This window comes from Pleurodeles waltl, chromosome 2_1, assembly GCF_031143425.1.
Source record: "Pleurodeles waltl isolate 20211129_DDA chromosome 2_1, aPleWal1.hap1.20221129, whole genome shotgun sequence".
In the NCBI taxonomy this organism is placed as follows: Eukaryota; Metazoa; Chordata; class Amphibia; order Caudata; family Salamandridae; genus Pleurodeles; species Pleurodeles waltl.
The window spans coordinates 571,047,782-571,064,736 of record NC_090438.1 but is presented as its reverse complement, the minus strand read 5'-3'; the positions used below and the strand labels follow the sequence as shown (position 1 = coordinate 571,064,736).

Sequence of the window (16,955 nt, the reverse complement as noted above, 5' to 3'; positions counted from 1 at the left end):
AAAAAATAACTAAAATGGTGCCCTGTACACATCTGATATTGAGTGCTCCTTCACTGTTTCAGCAATAGGTTCCTGTGGTCTGCTAGACAGCAACGGGTAAGAGACACTTACTTTGTGTTTGTTAACCCCTTATTCTGTCATCCCGTTGCTTTGCAAATGCTTGTTTTTATCTGTATAAGTGGGGGCTGCCCAGCATGGATATGCCCGCCCCCTCCAAAATAAAATAGGGAAATAGTCTTTCTGCCCCCTGGGAGCAGATGAGGCAATAACACCCTTCTGCCACCCGAGGGGGCAGAAAACCCATTGGACACCAGGGATTACTATTTATTTATTTGTATCATTGGGTTCTGCCCAACATGGGCATATCCATGCCCTCCACCCAAAAAAGGAAACAGCCTTTCTGCTAATGGGGGCAATTACCCCATTACCCACCTCCCTGTGGGGCAGAAAGCCCATTTCACACCAGGGATTACTTTTTGTGCAGCGGCAGGGACTGCCCAGCAAGTGCATGGCCATGTCCACACCCCCCTCAAAAATGGGGAAACAGTCCCCTACTGACTAAAGCGTTTCACCCAAATGGCAAGCAAGAGGATATTTGATTTTGTTGGGTGTTGTTTTTACAAATTAGTCCTGGAGAGTTTGCTTAACTCTCAGTATCATACCACTTACAATGGTGAACGGCTGCACTTTTGGGCTTGGGTAGGCCACCACCTGGAAAAACCTACCAAACCCAGACATCTGGGAGAGTCAGGGTGGTGTGCTTCACATCCACCCCACACCATTGTCTTACCCACAGTTCCCTACAAACCTCAAAATGTGACTAAAATCACACATTTCCTTGCATTTCTGTGCCATATTCTTCCAGAAACAGAAATAAACCACATATTTCCTACCACCCAGCATTCCCCTCGGTCTCCTGATAAAAATGATACCTCACTTCTGTGGGTGCCCAAACCCAAAGCAGAGTCAGCCTAAAACATATTAACAACTGCACTTTGGACCTGCTTTGGTTCCCCCTCAAACTACACACACGTTTGTGACCCTTCCCTGTTGCAGGCACTTGGCCCACCCACATAAATGAGCTATCATTTTTATCAGGAGACTAAGGGGAACGCTGAGGGTAGGAAATTTGTGGCTTTCCTCAGATTCCAGAACTTTCCATTACAGAAAGGTGAGGAAAATGTATTTTTGGACACATTTTGAGGTTTGCAAGGGATTCTGGGCAACAACATGTGGTGGTAGCCACCCAAGTCAGCCCTCCCTGGATTTCCCTAGGTGTCTAGTTTTAAAAAATGTACAGGTTTGCTTGGTTTCACTAAGTGCTGTCTGAGCTAGGACCTAACAACCACAGATATCAACTTTGCAGAAAACAGGTCAGTTTGGCATACAAAAAATGTATGCACCCAAGTTGTGTTTTGGGACGTTTCCTGTTGCAGGCACTAGGCCTACCCACACAAGTGAGGTACCATTTTCATCATAAGACTTAGGAGAATGCTGGGTGGAAAGAAGTTTATGGGTATGTGCAGATTGCAGAACTTTCCATCACAGAAATATGAGGAAAAGGTGTTTTTGTAGCCAAAGTCTGAGGTTTGCAAGTGATTCTGGGTAAAACAACCTGGTGAGAGCCACACGTCACCCCATCTTGGATTCCCGTTGGTGTCTAGTTTTACAAAAATGTACAGGTATGCTAAGTTTCCCTAAGTGCCAGCTGAGGTACGGCCCAAAAAATGGGTCAGTTTTGCATAGAAAAAGTTGATGTATCCATGTTGCACTTTAGGCTGTTTCCTGTCACAGGCAATAGGCCTTCCCACACAAGTGAGGTACCATTTCGATCAGAAGATTAAGGAGAATATTAGGTGGAAGGAAGTTTGTGGCTCTGTGTAGATTCCAGAACTTTCCACCACAGAAATCTGAGGACAATGTGTTTTTAGTCAACATTTGAGGTTTGCTAGGAATTCTGGGTAAAACAACCTGGTGAGAGGCACACAAGTCACCCCATCCTGGATTCCCCAGGTGTCTAGTTTTCAGAAATGTATAGGTTTGAGATGCCAGGTGAGGCTAGGCCCAAAAACCACAGCTACCTACTCTGCATAAAATAGTCATATTTGCATGGAAAAATTTGATGTATCCTTGTTGCATTTTGGGTCATTCCCTGTCACAAGTACCAGGCCTACTCACACAAGTGAGGTACCATTTTTATTGGGAGACTTAAGGGAACACAAAACAGTAGAACAAGTGTTATCATCAATTGCGTTTCTCTGCATTTGCACCTTCCAAATGTAAGACAAAGAAACAATCTTGAAAAATAGACACTAATTCACATGCAAGTATGGGTACACAAAAATTCAGAGATGTGCAAATAATCCCTGCTTCTAAATTCCATTACTTGTGGCCATTTTGGAAATACATAAGTTTCCTTGATACCTACTTTCCACAATTTATATTTTATCATATGCATTGCTGTATACCAGAACACAATGAAAAACCATTGCAAGGTGCAACTCAGTTATTGGCTCTGGGTACCTTGGGTTCTTGGTGAACCTACTAACCCTATATATCCCTGCAACTAGAAGGGTCCAGCGGACGTAACTTTATCTTGCTCTCAAAAATCTGCCATAGTTAGAAAAAGTTACAGATGAAAACATAGACACAATATTTAATAACAGTAAAAAAAATGTTCACATTTTCATTAAAATTAACCTAGCTCTTTATTTGAATCCAGAAGCCTCCGTTAGGATTAATAGTTGACTGTCAAACTCTTTAATTAAAACAGAGCACTAAACAAGGGTGTTCTTTTTCACCCCTTCTATTCCTATTAACCAATTAACCTCTTTGTAAATCAGTCAGAAAAAATATAGGTGTTTTAAAGGGATACGCTTCTCAGCTGGTACATTAGGGGTGGCAACATACACCAATGATTTGTTAGTATTAACAGAAGAGGGAGACAGAGCCCTCCATCACATCACTCTAATAGTCAGAGGTGTCATGATACTCCCTTAGCAAAGCCAAAACTTAAGGTCCTTCCTCTGAATGTTTGTTGCTCCTCCTCTACTGTACAAAATAAATGGCCACAAATGGCAAAACAACACTTTAAAATATCTGGTTTGGTAGGGACCTAACACACACTTTTTCATTAAACAAAAATACAATTATAGCCTAAGTCAGTGATTCACTAATACATTGGTCCCCAAAATTCAAAACATGGTGGGGAATGATGGAAACCACCAAAATGATGATTATGCCTCTAATTATCATCACAACCAGTATGCTCCCATTGAAATTTTCAATATCCCTCTAAGCATAATAGACAAATTGATATCATATTTCCATCGGAAAAATAAAAAGTGAGAATATCACAAAACACTTGACAAAAATAATGGTAGGGTAAAATTACTAGAATATGCAAGGTACCAAGTAGCTTTTTTGGCTAGGCAACATTCTTGGAAGCTCACAAGCAACATTACACCAGGTCTCACGCAATCAAGATTGTGGTCCTTACACAATACTTTCGAGACTCTAATGACACTCCACAAACTAGGACATTTCAAGCCAAATCTCCTTTCGAAATGTAAGTCAGAACCTGGTGATATAACACACATTTCCAGGTGCAAATATGTAATTCCCTTGTGGCTCCAAATGCTAAATTTCATACACAATGTTCTCAACATTCATCTCAACATTAATCCCTTACTTGATTCACTAGAAATCTACACAGCAGCAGACATTTCACAACATAATCCAACTAATCTTCTACTCACTGACCAACTCATCCTATTGCTGCCTGACAAATCCACCACCATGAGAACCAACGTCTCCAGCTCCATGATCAAAATAGCCGATTTGATGAAAGCCAATTGCCTGAAACTAAATTCATGCAAGACAGAAGTGTTGATTTTCAGGAATACACTAGTGGTTTGTGATCAGTGTAAATCTCAAAATGGGTTCCCCATATGTATGTTCTAAACTTTTGGACCGCCCAGACACAAGCTAGGGCTTCCCTCTCAATAGTGCTGTAGTTGCTTTCAGCATGAGAAAGTGTTCTGGAAGCGAATGTAACTGTATGTTCTTGGCCGTTAAGCCATTGCCCAAAAACTGCTCCTAGTCCCTTAAGGCTAGCATCCACTGTAATAAATGACGTAGCAGTAGGGATGAAAGATTTCAAAGTGGGTGCAGACAACACCACTTGTTTGATGTGTTCAAAGGAATCATCTAGCTGTTTGTCCCAAACATATTTAGTACCTTTTTTTAATAGTGGTCTAAGGGGTTGTACCAATAGAGCAAAACCAGACACGAACCTCGAATAATACTCACAGAGTCCAAGAAAGGAACGTAGTTCATCTTTGTTGGACGGAGGAGGAGCCTTCTTTATGGCTTCCAAATTACACATTTTCGGTTTAATACCCTCAGCTGAAATAGAATGACGAAGATAGTCCACACTGTCAACCAGGAATTTACATTTCTCGGTTTTAATGGTCAAGCCACAACTCTGAAGGATGCTAAACACTTTATCTAGTACTTCTTCGTGCTTTTCAATGGTTTCGGAGTGTATTAAAATATCATCCTGAAATGCACAAACATTTGTTATTTGACCAAGTAATGTATCCATCATTTTCTGACATACACTAGCAGCTGAAGCTAAGCCAAAAGGTAATCTTAGGAACTTAAAAGCTCCATAAGGGGTGATAAACGTGGTCAAATCTTGGGAGTCTTCACTAAGGGGAATTTGGTGGTAAGCTGAATGCAAGTCTATGGTAGAAAAGAATTTAGAATTACCCAATGTGGTTACAAGTTCCTGTATGTGGGGTAGAGGATGGCAATCTACCAGGATGTTCTTATTAAGTGATCTCAAATCAACACATAGCCTAAGGTCACCATTTTTTTTTTCGTAACGACAATGGGAGAAACACACTCTGAAGCATTTGTAGGGGCAATGATATTGTCTGAAACTAATTTATCAAGCAATGCTTTGAGTTGGTTTCTGATAGATAAAGGAACTGGTCTGACCTTATGTGAAACTGGAATAGCTCCATCTTTGAGTCTAATGGTGTGCTCAAACCCCTTAACTGTACCCACTTTGTCAGCAAAGATCTCTGGGAACTTCAAAGTAAAGTGTTCTGGAACTCCCTTGTTGGGTGTGATTTGTAAGACCGAATTACCTTCACTGTAATGTGACTTCTGACCTAAGATAATGGGATTCTCTTGACCAGGACGTAACACAATTCCCAAAAGTCCTAGAGCGTTCCACCCCACTATGTTCCTCCCTTTCACAGCTACATAAATTTTTGTAAACACCGTTCACCCTAAAATCTTTAAAGAAGCATGAAAAAATCCCAACAAATCAATATCTTGATCCCCAACCGCCTTAGGTGCAATGTCTGCACATTCCAAACTTTGTTTGCCTTCCCACAAATGAAAGAAAGTTTTGTCACCCAAAATGGTAACTGGTGCTCCAGAATCAGCCATAACCAGCACTTCCTTAGAGTCTATTACGGCTTCACAAAATGGACCCTTGAAGTGTCCCAAGTCACAACTTATATTATTGTCACTTGGAAAGTTGACTGTGAGAATCATGTTAGAAAGTCTGCCTAAACAATGAGCTAATTCATCAGTGTCAGGCGTGTACACATTGCTGATTCTCACCTTGTTCCCGGAATTAACATTATAGCCTGTCTGTCTACAGACTGCTTGAAAGTGACCTATTTTTTGACACTTCAAACACCTTTTTCCCGTTGCAGGACAGGCAGGGTTGTTACCAATGTGATTATGGGAACCACATCGGTAACAATGCCTAACTGTTTGAGAAAGAGCTTTCTTTTGTTTAAACGATTTTTCTTTAACAAAACTTACTCCTGGGTCTTCACTTATCTGTCCAACATTCATTTGTTCATTTTGCCCACACACTACTCCCTGTTCACTCACTACTCTAGATGTAACAATAGATCTCTCAATAGCCTTCGCTAAATCCACAACTTCATCTAAGGATGGGGTGCGACAAGCCAAAAGGCGTTCTTGTATTTTCTTTGAATGACAATGAAAAACGAATTGGTCTCTTAAATACGTATCCACTATGTTGCCAAAATCACACCTTGCTGCAAGCACCCGTAAGTTAGCCAAGTATTCATCAACAGACTCATCAGCAGATTGTCTGCACATAGCAAAATTAAACCTCTCAAGCAGAACATTTGAGTCATCAGAGTATTGTTTTTTGATTCTCTCCTTTCCTTCAATGTAGACATCCCAAATTATGTCCTCACCCACGGGTGGCAGAATAATTGGCAGGTTGTCAAACACACGTTGACCAGCAGTTCCAAGATGATTAAAAAGAAGAGCCAATTTTCTAGTTGGTGGGTATCTCATAGCATCTATCGCCGATAGATAATTTTCAAAAATTCTAAGCCATTCATTCCACTTTATTTCTGGCCTCCCAGCTTTTTGTAGAAAAGGAGGCGGTTGCACTACCAGTTGACTATAATTTGTAGGATGGAAAAAAATAAAATAAACATTTTAAAATGTTCACGAATCTTCAAATAAATTCCTTCCACGTAAAATAAATATATGTTTCTCAATGCTTTTCTCTCATTCGAATTTTCAGTTTTTTGTTTTAAATTGGAAACACTTCCTTGCGATGTTCCGCGTGTATGCTGGAATTAATTGTCAAAATCTGCAAACGCAGGACTGTCGGTGAATCTAAAGCATGGGCATAGGAGGTTGCTAGGAAACCCAAGCGTCTCCGGAACAAAACAAAAAAAAATATGGAAAAGGAAAAAACAACGCGACTCCAAGTTCTGGTTGCTGGGTGGCGCGAGCGTCAAATAGGCGTGGGCACGCTTGCACGCGTCACAAATTGAGATTTTTTTTATTTTTTTATTTTTCCAACAAGCGCACGTACACTGTCGTTGGTTGCTGAGCAACACAAGCGTCCAACAGGATTTCTTTTAAAATGCGCTCGACTCGCGCATAGAATGCCTCACGCGTCAAGATCTCCGGAACACGCTCGAGCGCAAATGCCGTTCTTTCTTTAAAAATAAGGCTCACCTTGTCAAAATGAGGAACAGAAGGAACCAGTAAGGCGGCGTCGATGTCGATTTTGCCAAGAAATGAGAAACACAGGAAATCGCCGATGGATACGCGTCGGGTTGGTCAGTGGATCCAAACCCAAGCTTACCCCACTCCTGGTACCAAAAATGTAGTATGGAGGGAACAAGGAAGGAAGGAATAAGCTCCACTCACACTCCAGTGCAAGTTTAGAGATATAGATTTATTGATGGATCCACGACAGACATCAACACCCTCACAGGTCCAGAGCCAACCTCCAACTGCCTTCACACCAGGCTCCAGAACTCGAGGGCACTGATGTCACATGGAACTTAGAATTCATAGGTACTAAAGATCTAAAGCAGAAAGCAATAAGAAGCCATACAGATGACAGAATGCGTTTACAACATTGAACAAGTTCCACTAGAATAATATGTACACTGTTAAACAAAAGGAAGAGTAATGTAGTCACATATTACAATGACCTCCCTCTACACATCAGGGTCTCCTCCTTGCATCTTGAACTCTGCAAGAAGCTGAAGACCTAGCTCTGCAACTAATTCTCAGAGACTGACTCAATTCACCCTTAGTCCCATGCCTGTAAGCCTACTCCAGCGCTTGGATGCCCTATTGGGTGATAAGCTGCACTAATCAAATCTACATAACATAACATGCTGGTTATGGGCACAAAACCTATCTCATTGGAGTGCAAAAGTCCTTCAAAATGTTCTTTTTTTGGTGGGCTGAGCTATGCTTCACCAGAAGCGTTGCCAATCTATGCTTTCAAAACACACACACTCTTTCCTGGTCCATGAAATTGTGGGACATGGGTGGTAATTCGAAAAAACAACAACAACCCCAATAATCTTCACAAGTGCGCACCCCAACCTTTCCCCCCCCCCTATCTTCTCTCTCTGATATATATATTCGGCCTCCTTCTAATCCTCTTCTGTTACAATGCTTTATAGCGAGGACAGATGCTCAAATTCCCTTTCCTGCATACTTACTGCTCTCTTCTTTCTGCTCTCACTTTAAGCTTGTTCTGCTATTATTTCTAATAATACCTCATTAATTCTTTATGCGATATGGTAGGGAGATGCTGCTCATACTAGCTCAACCCATTGGCCATTTCATGATAAAAACAGTTATCGCTATATAGCTAGGTTAATATAAGTGATCATACTGCTACAAGTTTGTGCTTGTTTTTTTGTGTTGTATATGGATAAATATCTCCAAAATCGAAGCCGCTGATTGCTGTATGTCTCTAAAGTGGCTAAGGCAAATTTCAATAAACACTTTGGAAATTCAAAAAATGTGAACATGTAAATAATTCTCAATATGAAGGGGCATTTACAGAGTTCAATATAATAGCCAGCGGATTTGACCTTTCATATGATAGTTCAAATTTGGCATAATTGTTAGTTGTGATAAAAGAAGACCACCTTTGCCACTTGTCAAAACCGTGTGATCCTGTACAAATTAGTGCCCACTCTACCTCAGTTACTTTAATGTATACATAAATGTACTCAATAAAATATGTGGGCCTTTCAGATGATGAAGAAAATAGGACACACTTTGGGGAAGACAGTTCACAGTCTGAGAAATAAAAGGGTTGTTTGAATCGTTGGCATGTTATAGAAGAAAACAAGTGCGATATCAATCACCTTCACCTGGAAAACAAATACTTTCATAAAAACTCTCTAAACTAATATTGTTTGTTAAGTTCACTCACGTTCCCACGAACTTAGGAGGGTTATTTAAGAAAAACAATGGCAACTTTTGAGAAAGTTCAAAGGTTTCCTACATAATAAAAACACTATTTTGTTAAACAAGGGAACATAACATTGAGGGACAATTGGTGCCGGATGACTTTGTGCAAAATACAACACTGCTATTCCCTGGTTATCATCAAACGGTGTTTCCACGGAAGTAGTGACAGCACGGACTGCAACAACATGATAGGGGGAAACGACCACAATCCACACCAGAGGACACAAAGAACCTACAGCGCGCACATCCACTTGAAATGTAATACGTATCGCTTGCATTTTATTTGGCTCATGCTGTATGTGTAAAGCAAGGTTAAAAGTACAATTCAGAATAAATTAGAAAACAATATAATAATTGGGATACCAAACAATCCATGCCCTTCTTTAATACTTCCTGGCTAGCTACAGACCTTCCTTCCATTGAAATTAGCAACCCTGAGAGAGCAAGAGTTAATCCACACTTGGACAGGTGGACTAGATTTTTTCCACATCCATCTGGTAGGTCTACATTTGTCTGACAGCGAATAATACAAAAACTAGATAATGTACTATTTATACCTTTGTCATGTGTGCCTCCAGTTAAGTTTCAGTGTGATCTCCGTTTGTTATATCCAGAAAATGGTATTCATTTCCTGGGAATTAGGGAGTTGTCAAACCAAACTACGGATAATCTTGTTACAGACATTTAGAATCCGGTCGGCGCTTCCAATAAAATCACCATTAAACCTTAGAAGAAGAAACTCCACTTGCACTTTTTGGATAAAGACCAGTGTGTAAGTCTGACTACTCATTTTATCAAAGAAAAAAATCCTACATCCTAACCTTTTGTAACAGCAATTACTGACAAATGAACATGCCAGAAATGAGCTAGTTGTACATATTTTAGCATTCTTGACATATAGGCTATTTTCATACGACTGTGACATATAATTCAAATCAATCAGCATGACCATCTAAAAATAAAATGAGCTAATAGCCAATCAGGCTGTCGATGAGCAATGTATTTCTACAGATCATTCACCTTTAATTTGCATCTGTAGTTATTGCTACCGAAATGCATTGTTCCAAACTGCCTGCCGCGCTAAAAAAAAAAACATTAGTTGGGCTAGAGAGAATGGTCACTCACAGTCATCTGGGATAAATATATCTATACGCACTCATACCTTATATTGGGACGGCAAGTCTTCTGCATATCTCTGGAGAGCCTGTTTCCTCTGCCTTATGGTGATCTACAAGCAAGTCACTTAAGAGTTACTATGTGGTTTCTAGCTCCCTACCTCAGTGAACATGAAAATCATGCATGTCCACTGAGGATCTCACTGTTTCAATGGACTGAGACCCCAGAGCTTAGCTCTGAGGTCGAGGGAGGCATGCATAGTGCAACCCTATTTCACAGAGAGTGGCTACTGCCCTCTCTACCAAGGCAGAGGTAGACTGACAGTGGTGGCAGCATTAAATCTGTAGTCAGAGTACCTTTGGTGGGGGACTGCTAGCCACCCTTCTGATCAAGTCTGTGAGGTCTTCTTTGCCTGTGGTCCTGTTGCCTTTGTCTACCTGGGATGTGTGTTTGAGAGCCAATAGGTTCCCTAGGGGAGAATGGTGAGGTGAGCCATTGTGTTTAACGTGAGCTGAGCTGGTCAGCTTGACATTCCAGCTCCCCGTGCCATTCCATATTCCTTGGAGAAGTCTGGTGGGTTGGGAGTAGACACTTGCTCTTATCTGTGTTTAGTTGCCCTACCTCTGCTAGGAGGGACCCTTCCCCCTTTCTGTTCAGTGATAGTCAGTGCCTTCTGGTCTGGAGGCAATTAAAACTCCTCTCTGGAGAATAGCCAGGGCTGATACGAAGAGTATGTCCAGACGTACAGTAACTCATCCTTGTATGCTTTGCACACTCAGTGAGCATGACACAAATGTGCCTCATGATTGGAGAGGCACCCAGGGTTCAAAAGTAGCAGACCCACTGATTGGACCATCCTATTAAACAGAGGTGATAAAAGTCTGGCCTAACAAGCATCCACAGAAGCCAGGTGTGGGCCTGGGGTGTAAAGGCAAGGAAGCTTGCTCACCGTGTCTGTACTTGAGAGTTTTCTCTGTGACGGATGGATTCTGCTGTGAAGGAGCAAAGGCATCAGTCAGCAGCCTGAATGCAGAGGACCGGCTGTGGTGTGAGGCTTGTCGAGCATCTGCTTGGAAGACAAGGAAATTGCAAACAGCTGCTCAAGATGAGGAAGCTTGCAGCACATCAGCAGTAACAGAGGGAGACAGGGAAGCTTGATTCCAGTCCTTGAAGGTGAGATCACTTTGCCCAGACCCATCCCCTGTGCTCTGGGAGCCTGTACAATACTTCCAGATATCATCTGTAGCTGGGGAAGAGTGTCTTGTGGTACAGGTCCCATACCTTTCTCTTTGTGACACCTGGGGTACCAGGATGTACTGGCACTCTGGCCAACCATTACCCTCCGACAGCTAGCCAGTGGCGACTGGACTAGTGAGACTCCAATAAACTGTGCCAAGATATCAGGCACCTGTGATCAGATCCCTGGCACCACTAGAGCGGTGTCCTCACTTACGATGGGAGGGCACTTCTGTTATTTGGGTGGTGGGTTCTGGGGCTGATCTGGAACATTTGACTTCACATTGTATACTGAAACTACACCATTGCAATACAATAATTAGTATCATGGCTATAGCAAATGTAATACGCAATGATAATTGTGTGTCTACATGCTAACTGTGTTTTTATAGTGCTTAACCTCTAGGCACTATAATACTGTTTGTTGTCAGAACACAGGCCAAGAAGGTTGTAGAGATATCTGGTTTTGACTGTTTAGCCTAGTTTTATGAGTAGTACATTTCTCTTATGTATATTAAAGTACTTTTCTTTTTCAAAATTAAAGCACTGACTGGACATTGATCTTATTAGCTGGCAGTGTAGTGTTCACTATATTCTGAATGTCTAAACCCACCCCACCTCTTTGAGTAAGCTTTGGACTGCTCTGCCTCACTACCCTGAGAAAGTCAAGTGCTGGAGAGGAGTACTTGGTTATCCAGTTTTAGTTCCACTAGTACTGAGGCTCCAGGACACTAGCGGGGAACACTCCAGTTGATGCACTTGGAGCATTGTAACTCCTGATTGCCCAGTGCCCAGGAAACCAGGTCTAACATCTTACACCACAAAGCGGGCCCGCTGGAAAGTTTCAGTAATCACAACACTGAATTATTATCAGATAGATGGATATGCACAATGAGTCTAGATGGGCAATCTGCAATGATAAAATAATTTAACCCCCTGCCCCTGTGAATGAGGGGAATTTTGGAATTCTTTTGTTAGTGGAACCCTGTCCCCTTGGTGTAAGGGTTCTCTCTCGTTTGTCTTATAATACACAATCTGCTTTCCACAAGAAGAAAAAATAAGCAGAGTTAAGTTAGATATTTAAAATGGATGAACCTCCCTCTAATAATCATGTGATCCACTTTAGATATGTTTTCAGTAGATGCACATTATTTATCTTACAATATAAATAACACAGTCAATGGCACACTTATGCGGGAGCATAACCACCAGGAACAATTCTAACATAAAGAAAGAAAGGCAAACAAATGAAACATGATAGTCTCTATGCTATAATTATTTTAAAATCTGATAAGAACAACACTCAATCTCTCCTTTCTGAGGATTCTCAAAATCAAGACTGTGATTCCCCCGTTTTATGTAAAAATAAATGATGTTATGTCTGCATGGCATGCACTGACATCCTATGTTATGTTCCACCACATCTAATATTTTTTTCGGAAAAAGGCTTCTGAAAATTGATTTTCCTCAGATACGTTTATCTTTTTTAACTGGTCAAGTTTTAGAATTTGTAGCGGTAACTGGGTGATGTTGGTATACTTGTTTATTTTCTGGTTCCAGGATTCCCACCATTTATTTTCTCTTTCCTTAAATTGCATGGTTGAGGTTTGTCAACCACATGAGGCTATATCCATCTTTCCCCATGAACATCATGTGTACCTTGCAAGAACTGAAGACATCTTTGTTTACAGATTAACATTTGAGGTGAGTGTCAAATTTTCAATAGCTCACAACTCAAAGACCTAATTGCCCTTAGAACCCAAATATATTTTTGCTTGCCCTGTTACAACGGGACTTCTAGCACAACTGATGTGCAGACAAGAAAACTAATCATTCAAATAAGGCTCTCGTTCAGCATCAGAGACATTGTCAACCATGCTGTTGTTCTAAATCTGCCAAGGTGGAAGTGAACGTGTCTGATTCACTTGGTGACTCAACACTAGCGTGCTCTGATACAAACAGAAATGTTTTAGTATTGTTTGCTGAAGCCTTCTCCAGCTCAGAATAATTCATTCAAATGCATTCCTGATCTGCCTATCATAACATCTGGTTTAATTTTAGAGATTTCCTGTTAGGCTGCCTCGCCACTTCAGTTCCACAATCAGCCCCCTGTAGAGGTAGCCTCATATAGGGATGTATAACTCATGAGGGTGATGTCAAGGGGTGTGAATCTGCATTCTTTTGTGTGATATGCTAAATTAAGCGATGATTTGTGACACCATAACCATCTGACCAGAGAGGTACCTGCAAGAATTTTTTTCAGTTACAGAAGCTGCAAACAAGTCAATGAACGCACATCCAATTACCAAGTTCTGCTTGAAGAGAAAGATCACTGCATATCTCCACCTTAAACGAGTCTGATGATATTTATTGATTTAAGAGTGGTAAGAAGATGACTCTAAGCGCCCAATGACATGATTCTGAAGATACTGCTGTTTTTCTGACAGCCTTGCAATGATGGTAAATTTATAGGTATCTTCAAGTTGATTGATTTTGGACATTCCTAGTGTGGCAGCAAGTCTTAGGTTCTGGTTGAAGTAGAGCCCCTCATACCTCTAAGTTGTGCAAAAAATATAAAGATGCAGAAACAGTTGTCATCAGGAGCCATATATAACAGGAGCATGCCTTGAGGAGATATTGACCGTACAACACAGGTACCCGAGAGTACAGGCTGGCTGACATCATTTCATTCTATCTAAGAAAATATGTTTTTACCAAAGTTTTGGTAGTCATCCCATGTCCATCCTAAATCTGTCTTTTAGTTAGTGTTTAATTTGTAAATAAAAACGTGCTAGTGCCCAAACCCTCCTCTTAAACATGCGGCGGCTGCAATTAAATGTGCGAACACGGAATACTGGGGCAGTGTAATACTGAAGCCACCTTGGACCCCTTCAATCCATTTAAAGCCACTCCCTGCCCCTTCACCTCACTCTTGCAGCTTTCTGCTTTCTTCCTTTGTGGCGCTCTTTCGTTGTTTCTCTTCCTCCGTCTTTACCATATGTGTCCCTTACTGGCAGTAAATGCTTGAGGCAGAAAAATAAGTGCCGGCCCTCAAAAATAAGTGCTGGTGCTCCGCACTGGAAACAACAAGCACAAATTAACCACTGCTTTTAGACCTATAGGAGGGCTCTGGGAGCAGCATGTCTACAAACTCCACAAGTATCTGAACTTGAACTTTTCAGCAGAACTAGCAAATGGACATCGACCTTGGTTTTGCACCTTTAGTGGTAATAAGTGGTATGCATAAAACAGGGCTCTGATATCTAATTATTTTTCTCAGTGGAAAATTACAGCTTATTTATTTTAATACATTTTACCCATTTTTAGCAAGAAAATTTAGCCATGGGAAGAGAGTGGTTAGATCATTAGGAAAAGGTTAAGTGTCGATGCAAGTAAGCACAAAGCCTTATTAAAAAGTTTAAACTATAAGACATAAATCTTGCAACTCTGAAAGATTAAAATACGCCAAATAGTTATTCCTAGAAGCCACAACTATGATACTAGTTTCCGCATTTAAAATGCGGGTGTTGTCCTGCATGAAACATGCTTTGTTCTCCTTTACAAGAAATAGAAAAACATGCTGCAATCATCTGCATCCTACGCTAAAGAAAAACACAATTGACAAAAGCGACCAGAGCCAAACAGGAAAGCGTTGCAGTGCATGCGGAAGAAGAGCAGACGGGCCCACGCAACTTGCACTGGAATAAAGACTTATTAGCCAAGGGAAAAAAAAGTCATTAAAAACACATAACATGATTCTCCATGACATGGTGAATTTAATTTGACGTATTTTAAACTGCAGCCAAAGATAAAATTAATAAACGAGTGTCTCTTCAGTCTCATCAAAAAAAGGAAAGCCAAGCAGGATTGTAGGTAAGTCTTTCCACTCACCCCGGCTCCAATAACAGAGTGTTACAATACAGACCTTCTGCGCGTGCAGGAAGTTTCACAGCTGAATAAATACACAGCATATGCTATTTTCGTGCCATTGCTACAAAACAATCAGTCGGCGTGTTTTCCCGGTGCTCTACTTCCACCCCGTTCCCAACATTGTGCTTTCTTACCCTTTGCCACATCTTGATGAAGAACAACTCGCTGGAGAAGTTGAAGGCGACATTGGTGTCGTAGGCGTCGTCGCCTAGGTTGCAAACGGAGATGTTCACTGAGATGTTCTCCACGGCTCCTAGGGCCAGGTAGCTGCGCTTCTCAGTAGTACTGCAATCACAAATACGTAAGAGATGCTTAGTGGCCTGTCAGGCCAATCCCATTCTTGTTCGTAATCATATTGTCAGAGAAGATACTTTGGTTTGGCACATGTTAAAGTAAAAAAAAGTAAGATTCTGGAAACAAAATAGAAATGATTAGTGAGGAACTGTTTTGTCTGGTACAGCAGGTCGTTCATGTTCATCAGTATGAAATCAAATTCACAAAAGACTTTGCTATTAGCTGGTGTGTCTAACGCTTGCAGTTCCTCCATTCAAGTTGCAATAGTATTGCCACCCGGTTCACAAAGCATCTGCTTTGATATAGGCCCCATTAGAGTTTTTTACTCAAAGCAGCTGAAAACTCTGGGTCGAACGCCAGCTCAAAATAAGGAATTTCAAAGGCAATTGGGCCCAGAATTACCAATTGCCCTGGTAATTTCTTAATTCTTTGCAGACCCTTAGGGTCCAACTGGTATGTGTTGGTCATATTTTCCTCACCTTTGGACTTACCAGTGCCCCTGATATCAGTAACTCCAGTGATGGGGAACATCCGGCTCCTTTCCTACGCCAATCGTAATGAACCTTCTCTGATTACACCCCATTTTGGGCACACATCATTCCAATGCCCCTGTGGTTAATCTAGTTAGTTCTTATCCTTATTATAACTAGTGCATCTATCTCATACAAACCCTCACCTATCATTCCACCGGGTGCTGAGTTTCACAACATGATAACCGCACCTTGGGGTCATCATACAGGACATGATAACACATCCCATATAGGCTCAAAACAAAAACAACACCTTCCCAAGTACACACCCCAAACAGTGTAGCTTGCTATCCCCATTGGTAAGCGCTTGAGCCCCCCTAGCCCCCATAGGGATAGTAAGTGCTACACAACTGCTACAATGCAATGTTCTTGTTTTTTTAAGTCAGGTTGTTTCATTTCAAGCCTCAATTTTAACAACAGAAGTAATTTATAGTTTTCCAAGTCAGCTCAGTCTGGTATATTCACAGAAATAGCTGCCTGAAATCTCAACACTGAGATCCAGTTACCATTTAATAGCAAATGTATAATAATTACATGTTAATGACATATTATTACATAAATATTACACATTGAATTTTTCATACATTTTATGGCTTATATCCATATGTCCATTATATCATACATTAGACTATATTGCATACAATTGGTATGATATTGAATATTCTGAATAACATGTTATATGTACATTATACGGTATATCATGTTGGCTACTAAGTTAAATCGTGTTAAATATGTTATTTATCATAAAGATTATTTTAAAGTTTGTAGAATATACAATATTATATTTTGCGTAAAGAATGGTAGTACAAAATCATTGAATTATGTCCTATAAAGCATGTATTATAGATTATAGAAACATATTATATTATGTTTTCTATACATAGCATGTTATGTATATCTTTTATATGTATTTAGGAATACATAAATTACAGACATACATTTTATGCGGGTGAAATTACATACAAAATTATGTATGTTAACAACGCATAGATATGTGATGTTATTTAGCAGTGGTCCGTGAAAGAGAGGGTGCTTTTTATTACA

At 40.7% G+C, this 16,955-nt stretch overlaps 1 protein-coding gene across 1 annotated transcript in view; it reads right to left on the bottom strand.

Moving 5' to 3' along the window:
- The window catches only part of ITGA9 (integrin subunit alpha 9), an 818,222-nt gene that overhangs the window by 276,881 nt on the left and 524,386 nt on the right, over positions 1–16,955 (bottom strand). Inside the window, exon 18 of the mRNA XM_069215150.1 lies at positions 15,222–15,372. Within this exon, the coding sequence (XP_069071251.1) occupies positions 15,222–15,372 (151 nt within the window). The remainder of the gene's footprint in view (positions 1–15,221; positions 15,373–16,955) is intronic.